Here is an 8,279-nt window from a genome sequence, read left to right on the forward strand (position 1 = left end):
TCTTGCATTCATCACTTTCTTTAGCAGACAGTTATTTTCCATTCTCTCAACATGGCCAAACCACCTCAACAAATTTATATTCACTCTAGCTGCTAACTCATTTTTTTACACCCGTTCTCACCCTAACTGATTTGTTCCCAACCCTATCTACTCGAGATTCACCAGCCATACTCCTTAAACACTTCATCTCAAACACATTCAATTTCTGTCTCTCCGTCACTTTCATTTCCCCACAACTCCGATCCATACATCATAGTTGGTACAATCCCTTTCTCATACAAAATTCTCTACATTCATGCCCTAACCTCTATTCTTTACCACCCCCCTCACTGTCCCCAACACATCCTTCCTCCACTCTCTGACGTACATTTGCTTCCACTCCACCATTTGCTGCAACAACAAACCCTAAGTACTTAAACTGATCCGCCTCCTCAAGTAACTCTCCATTTAACATGACATTCAACCTCACACCACCTTCCCTTCTCATACTTCTCATAACCTTAGTCTTACCCACATTAACTATCAACTTCCATCTCTCTCATACCTTTCCAAATTCTGTCACTAATCGGCAAAGCTTCTCTTCCGCGTCTGTAACTAGTACAGTATCATCTGCAAACAACAACTGATTTACCTCCCATTCACGATCATTCTCGTCTACCAGTTTCAATCCTTGTCCAAGCACTCGAGCATTCACCTCACTCACAACTCCATCATCAAACAAGTTAAACATCCATGGCGACATCACACATCCCTGTCTTAGCCCCACTCTCACCGGAAACCAATCACTCACTTCATTTTCTGTCCTAATACACGCTTTACTACCTTTGTAGAAACTTTTCACTGCCTGCAACAACCTGCCACCAATTCCATATACAACCTCATCACATTCCACACCCCTTCCCTATCAACTCTATCATACGCTTTCTTCAGATCCATAAACACAACATACACCTCCTTACCTTTAGCTAAATATTTCTCGCATATCTACTGTATTATTAGTTATACACTAATAATTATTTTTGTTAAGTATTTTAGTAATGTTCAAGTTTTGTGAAGTGTGCGCATGCCGATGTTCACTGACGACAGTGTAAAATTGTGGCGGTGGGCAGTGGTACTGTCGACGTGGCCAGTGACTGGCAGGTGGAGGTTGTGCACGTAACCAACTGTTCGTGCGTAGTTGCTGAGGAGTGCAGCTGTGCACTCATGCAAGCAAATGGTGTTGATATGTAGCTTGTGTTCTTTAAGGTATGCTATTGTTTGTGTAATAAGATTTGTAAATTATGGATATGTTTCGGTTGAATAGTCTTATCGGCATTTTGACATTGTTCCTCTACTATAGTGATGTTATATTTTAGGATGTGTTAATGTAAGAGCTGATAGAAGAAATTAGCTGATATTTAATGGACCAGAAATCTGCTGGGTATCAGAGAGGAGGCACTGTTGTAAGTGACTTTTTGCAGTTAATTGTTACTTATCTTTTAACTTGGTGGTAACGGTGATTGTGTAATGACATTATGGTTATGATAACTATTAGTAAGAATCTATATATGTTTGTTCATATGGTGATAAGGATTAATGTTTCTGATAAGGTGATACGTAAAAAAAAAAAAAAAATAAATTCTATAATGTTACAGGTCGAAATTAAACGTTTTATGACAAGCTGAGATTTTATCTGGTACCTGAGCATACATTTCGACAACAATCATCATGGCAGATAAAGGGAAAAATGGCAGCTCCCCGGAAAAAAAATGACACTGCTGGGATGTCACTGGAGGCACAGAAGAAGGCCAAACAGCGGAGGGGAACCGCAAAGGCAAAACTAACACGTAAGCTTGATAAGTTTCATGAGTATATGTTAGATCAAATGGCATTAGAAATTTTAGAAGAAAGATATGAGTGTGTTGTTAAGGCCTATGATGAAGTTGAACTAGCTAATGAACAGTATTGCAATTTATTAGATGAGAACTGTGATGCTCTATTGGTAGAAGAGGCTAACGTTTATATCAAGGCATTAGAAGGTAGAAAGTGTGCAGCTCATGTGATATTTGTAAAAGTTAAAGACGAAATGCAGGTGAAAAACGTTTTAAAAGTAAAACCGATTGATGTGCCCAGGTTTCACGGAGATATGAGAGACTATAGCAATTTCAAGAGAGATTTTTTTTAGACTAATGCAATAAAATTATGGGAAAGATCCCTTTGTGCTTAGACAGTGTCTCTCAGGAGAGATCATGGATACAGTTCGTGGTGCAGATCATGACTTTGATAAAATGTTTGAGCGATTAGATGAAACTATTGGGAACACCAGAACCATTATTGATGTAGTAGTAGAGGACATAAGGTCAATTAAACCTATTTCCGAAGGAGATAGTGAGAGTTTCATCAAGATGGTTGATAAGATTGAGCAATGCTACCTTTACCTAGACCAAATGAGTTTGGCTGCAGAATTAAATACTGCTAACATGACTAGCCAGATAGAAAAACTACTACCACCTACACAGAAGCTTTAATGGGTTAAGTTAGCAGTGTGTGTAAATAATCGTGACCTATTCAGAAAGTTGTTGGAATACCTTTTGAGTGAAAAGAAATCAATGAAATACCTTAATGCTAATATTAGAAACAATAATAATATTAAGGCTAACGTTAATTATACCTGTACTTATGAAGATCAGCATAGTACAAAGCAAGGAAGAGAGTCAGATGTGATGGAAAGAATAGCTGGACTTGAAAATGATATTACAAATATTACTGACCTTTTCACTAAAATTAGAGAAGAAAATGCTGAACGGAACAGGAATAAGATCAGTGACAACATAAGGCTGCATAGGTGCTGGTATCATGGGTCATATGGACATGATATCTTAGACTGTACAACTTTCCAGAACTTGAGTATCAATGACAGAATGGAGAGTGTAAAGAAGAAAGGTATTTGCTTTAATTGCCTTAAAGGTGTTCACATAGCAAGGAAATATCTAAAGAAGTCCAGATGTAATGCTGTAGATGATAACAATGAAACTTGTGGGAAACTTCATCATACTATTATACATGAGGGATTCATAACAGGAAATTCCTTTGTAAGTCTGAAAAGAAACGGTGTTCGATTTATGGTTAACAAGATCAAGTGTGGTAATCAGGAGTTACAAACTTTATTTGACTCGGGAGCTGATATAACAATGATCAGAAATGATATGGCTAAGGCATTGGGACTGAAAGGAAAATGTGTCAGATTAGCTGTAACTAAATTGGGCGACAAAACTGTGACATACAGTAGTAAAGAGTATGATCTGGCTCTAACCGACAAGGATGGGAATGATGTCAATGTTACTGCTTATGGAATTGATGACATTACATCTCAAGTCGATAAGGTAGATTTATCAAAAGTGAAACATTTATTCAAGGGTATTAATGTATGTGCATTAGATTGACCTTATGGGAAAATAAATCTCCTAATTGGTTCTGATTATTAGTCCTTAATTCCAACAGTTAAGGAAACGGTGGCTGAAAATTTACAGCTCAGGGAATCACAGTTTGGAATGTGTGTATGGCAGTCATCCCGACATTGTTACCTTATCAGTGTTTAGGAGTAATCCAGGCATTAGCATTAATCATGTTTCCAGTACAATATCCGACTATGACATATCTGTAGAACCCGTAATTGATATTACAGCACAGATAAATGATTTCTTCACCATTGAATACTTAGGAACTGATTGTAATCCCAGATGTGGTAGTTGCCGTTGTGGGAAATGTGCAACAGGCAATGGCAATTATAGTAAAAAAGAGGAAAAGGAGCTGGCTCTTATTGAAAGTGGGTTGATGTATTACCCGGACAAAAAAGAAGAATGGTCTTCTAAATTTCCATGGACTAAGGATCCCAAACTGTTGCAAAATAATGTATCTTTAGCTGTAGCTAGACTGAAAGGCACAGAGAAAAGATTGATGAAACTGGGTTCAGACTATGCTCAAGCTTATAATGACAAAAACTATGTTGGTCCTGTCACATACATTCAGCATCATGAAGTGTTAAAACCAGGATCTGTATCAACCCCATTGAGAATTGTTTTTGGTTCTTCAGCAAAGTATATGGGCCATTCTCTAAATAGTTTTTGGGCAAAGGGCCCTAATATTTTAAATTCAATGTTTGGTATATTACTAAGATTTCGTGAAAAGGCTATAGGCATAGCCGGTGACAAAAGCAAAATATATAATTGCATTAAGCTTCCAGAATTAGAACAACATATACATAGATTTGTAAGGAGAAATTTGCAAAGTAATCAAAACCTGATCACTATGTAATGACATGCATGGGTTTCGGGGATAGGCCCTCTTCGGGGATAGGCCCTCAGGAATTATTGCAATGTTAGCTATCAGACATACTGCAGAATTGTCGGTAAAAGACTTCCCAGAAGCATCACGTGTGATAATGACTAATTCCTATGTAGATGACATAATCCATTCTGTTGAGAGTAAAGCTGAGGCATTTAGCCTAATCATAGATATTGAAAATGTACTCTCTAATGGCAGTTTTAAAATTAAACGATGGACCAGTACTGGAGATAATGAGCATTCTGACTTTGAAGTGTCCCAAAATAGTAATGAAAGAATACTTGGCCTTAACTGACAATGCAATAAGGATGTGTTTTATTTTAAAGTAAGTTAAATTTCTCTGCAAAATATAAGGGTGTAAGAATAGAACTAGACTCAAACAAGTTGAATTTCTTTGAAATTATACCTTCAGTTTTAACAAGAAGGGTTGTCGTCAGTCAGATGTGTTCTGTTTACGACCCATTGGGGTTTTTGTTTCTATTCACATTAAAAACAAAGATTTTGCTACGAGACACTGTGAAATGTAACTTTAAATTAGGATGGGACGATCCCTTTCCTTCCTATTTAAAAGAACAGTGGGTGTCATACTTTTGTGAATTATTTGGCACTGTAACCCTGCCTTTTGAAAGGAATGTTAAGCCAACCTCAGCCAAAGGATTGCCTTTACTTGTTATCTTCAGTGATAGTTCAACAAATGCTTATGGTGCTGTTGCATATGCTAGGTGGGAGTTAAAGTCTGGTGCATTTAAGAGCAGGCTCATTGTGGCAAAGAGTAGGATAGCCCCAAGTAGACAGTTATCTATTCCAAGGCTTGCATTGTGTGGAGCTGTTATAATGTGCACGATGCGTAAAGCCATTGAAGATGAAATGACATATAAATTTAGTTCGGTAATGCACATAACAGATTCCTCCATTGTTAGAGCACAAATCCAAAAGGAATCTTATGGCTTCGGAACTTTCGTAGCCACTAGAATAGCAGAAGTTCAATCAAAAAGTGACCCAAATGAATGGTGGTGGATTGCTTCTGGATTAAATCCTGCTGATCTATTGACCAGACCCCAGGACCCTTTCAATGTTGCAGTTGTCTATTCAAAGATATATGGTCCAGAGTTCATGGCCCTTCCTTCAGAAGTGTGGCCTATCAGTCAATCGGTGAATTGTGAGTTACCCGATAGAATTCATGTTAATCTTGCAAAATACTCTGTTCATGAAGAAACCATAATTGATGCTTCCAAATTCAACAACTATAATATGATAATTGCAGTCACTGCTAGGATATTTAACATTATTAAGGTGAAATCTTTTAAGGGTGTTCTAAAGAAACTTGAACCTGGATCACTCCAGGAAGCTGAGAGGTTTTGGATTATGCAAGCACAAAAAGGTCTTTCTGAGAACTGGGAAAAATGCTTTCAAAGATTAGGACCATTTCAAGCTGAAGATGGTACAATTATGGAAGGACAAAGAATGGAAAGATGGTTAAAACATAATTGGAACCAAGATAGCTTCATTCTATTACCTGGTAAGCATCCATTTACAGTTTTGTACATTAGTTATTTACACAGGGTGGATCATGCTGGAGCTACACTATGTAAGCTTCAGTCTAAATTTTGGGTTCCTTCAGCACATAAAATTATAAGATCATTAAAGAGAGGTTGTACTCTTTGCAGGAAACTAGATGCCAAAGTTGAAGGTCAAAGAATGGGTCAGATTTCTGCTGAAAGAATGAGTCCTTGTCCAGCATTCTATCACACTGCTGTGGATATGTTTGGACATTTTCAAATCAAAGATAATGTAAAGAAAAGAACAACTGGGAAAGCCTATGGTGTTATATTCAATTGTACTGTTACACATGCCGTGTATATCGATGTTGTAGATGGATATGACACAGTTTTTTAAATTGTTTCAGAAGATTTACAGCTGTTCATGGCTATCCTGATACTGTACACCCTGACTTAGGCTCACAATTGGTATCAGCAAGTAAAGAACTTGAGAGTGATATTAACAATTCGAACATACATGAGATCACTGAATTTGGAGCAAAAGAAGGCTTGAAATGGAAATTTAATCGGTCTGCAGATGCTGCAGGGCAAAATGGGGTAAGTGAGGCCTTAATTAAGTCTTTAAAAAGGTCTCTGTCAATACTCATAGGAACTACTATTTTGACATTTAGTGATTTGCAGACAACATTTTTTGAAATAGCAAACTTAATGAATGGAAGGCCTATTCGATTAAAACCTGGTATGGATGTAGAATTAGGAACCTATTTGTGTCCGAACGATTTACTTTTGAGTAGAGCAAGTAATAAAGTACCCTCTGGTTCATGGTCTACTTCAGGTGACACAAAGAAAAGGTTAAACTTTATACAAAATATTCTCGACACTTTTTGGCGTAAGTGGCAGAGAGATTCTTTCCCTACACTCATTGTAAGGCAAATATGGCACCACAGATAAAAGAAATGTACAACCTGGTGATATTGTTCTGATAAAAGACACAAATGTTGTGCGAGGAAAATGGAAAATGGGGCAGGTTGTAGATGCAGAAACAGGCAGAGACAATAAGGTGAGAGATGTAAGCATTAGATACAAAATACAAAGACCAGGAAAATATAAGGGACAAAGTGACACAGTTATTAAGAGATCGGTTCACAAGTTGGTGGTATTGCTACCCGTTGAGGAACAATAAAGGAGGCGGGAGTGTATTATTAGTTATACACTAATAATTATTTTTGTTAAGTATTTTAATAATGTTCAAGTTTTGTGAAGTGTGCGCATACCAATGTTCACTGACGACATTGTAAAATTGTGGCGGTGGGCAGTGGTACTGTCGACTGTCGACGTGGCCAGTGACTGGAAGGTGGAGGTTGTGCACGTAACCAACTGTTCGTGCGTAGTTGCTGAGGAGTGCAGCTGTGCACTCATGCAAGCAAATGGTGTTGATATGTAGCTTGTGTTCTTTGAGGTATGCTATTGTTTGTGTAATGAGATTTGTAAATTATGGATATGTCTCGGTTGAATAGTCTTATCAGCATTTTGACATTGTTCCTCTACTATAGTGATGTTATATTTTAGGATGTGTTAATGTAAGAGCTGATAGAAGAAATTAGCTGATATTTAATGGACCAGAAATCTGCCGGGTATCAGAGAGGAGGCATTGCTGTAAGTGACTTTTTGCAGTTAATTGTTACTAATCTTTTAACTTGGTGGTAACGGTGATTGTGTAATGACATTATGGTTATGATAACTATTAGTAAGAATTTATATATGTTTGTTCATATGGTGATAAGGATTAATGTTTCTGATAAGGTGATACGTAAGGAAAAAAAAAATGGGTATGTTATTTATATTGACTTCTATAATGTTATTGGTCGAAATTAGACGTTTTACGACAAGCTGAGTTTTTATCTGGTACCTGAGCATACATCTACCTAACTGTAAAAATCTGATTCCTACATCCCCTACCTCTTCTAAAACCACCCTGTACTTCTGATATTGCATTCTCTGTTTTATCCTTAATCCTATTAATCAATACTCTACCATAGACTTTTCCAACCACACTCAACAAACTAATACCCCTTGAATTACAACACTCATGCATATCTCCCTTACCTTTATATAGTTTATATAGTGGTACAATACATGCACAAATCCAATCTACTGGTACCATTGACAACACAAAACACATATTAAACAATCTCACCAACCATTCAAGTACAGTCAACACCCCTTCCTTCAACATCTCAGCTCTCACACCATCCATATCAGGTGCTTTTCCTACTATCTTTTCATCTAGTGCTCCCATCACTTCCTCTCTTGTAATCTCTCTCTCATTCTCATCTGCTATCACTGGCACTTCGACAAGACGAAAGAAAACCCAAAAGTAACTTGTCTCAACGAAGATATATTTGAAGACTTGAAAATTTACGACATCAGCATGACTTACTTCAAAATCTCCTTTGG

General features: G+C 37.3%; 1 protein-coding gene across 1 annotated transcript; it reads left to right on the top strand.

Annotated features, from left to right (window-relative positions):
* The first annotated feature begins 2,588 nt into the window (after positions 1-2,588).
* Positions 2,589-7,005, top strand: LOC137645412 (uncharacterized). The gene is made up of 6 exons (XM_068378216.1): positions 2,589-3,362; positions 3,481-4,248; positions 4,678-6,086; positions 6,230-6,419; positions 6,504-6,621; positions 6,770-7,005. The coding sequence occupies exons 1-6, from the start codon at positions 2,589-2,591 to the stop codon at positions 7,003-7,005; spliced, it is 3,495 nt and encodes a 1,164-aa protein (XP_068234317.1).
* Positions 7,006-8,279: the final 1,274 nt, after the last annotated feature.

The sequence above is a fragment of the Palaemon carinicauda genome, chromosome 8 (genome assembly GCF_036898095.1).
Source record: "Palaemon carinicauda isolate YSFRI2023 chromosome 8, ASM3689809v2, whole genome shotgun sequence".
NCBI classification, from domain to species: Eukaryota; Metazoa; Arthropoda; class Malacostraca; order Decapoda; family Palaemonidae; genus Palaemon; species Palaemon carinicauda.

Bases quoted from the DNA above. Each gene is read 5' to 3' on its own strand.
- LOC137645412 (XM_068378216.1), top strand. From the start codon at position 2,589: ATGAAATACCTTAATGCTAATATTAGAAACAATAATAATATTAAGGCT. The intron at 6,087-6,229 runs GTTTGGACATTT...AAATTGTTTCAG, and splicing joins TATCACACTGCTGTGGATAT to AAGATTTACAGCTGTTCATG. The intron at 6,420-6,503 runs GTAAGTGAGGCC...AGTGATTTGCAG, and splicing joins ATGCTGCAGGGCAAAATGGG to ACAACATTTTTTGAAATAGC.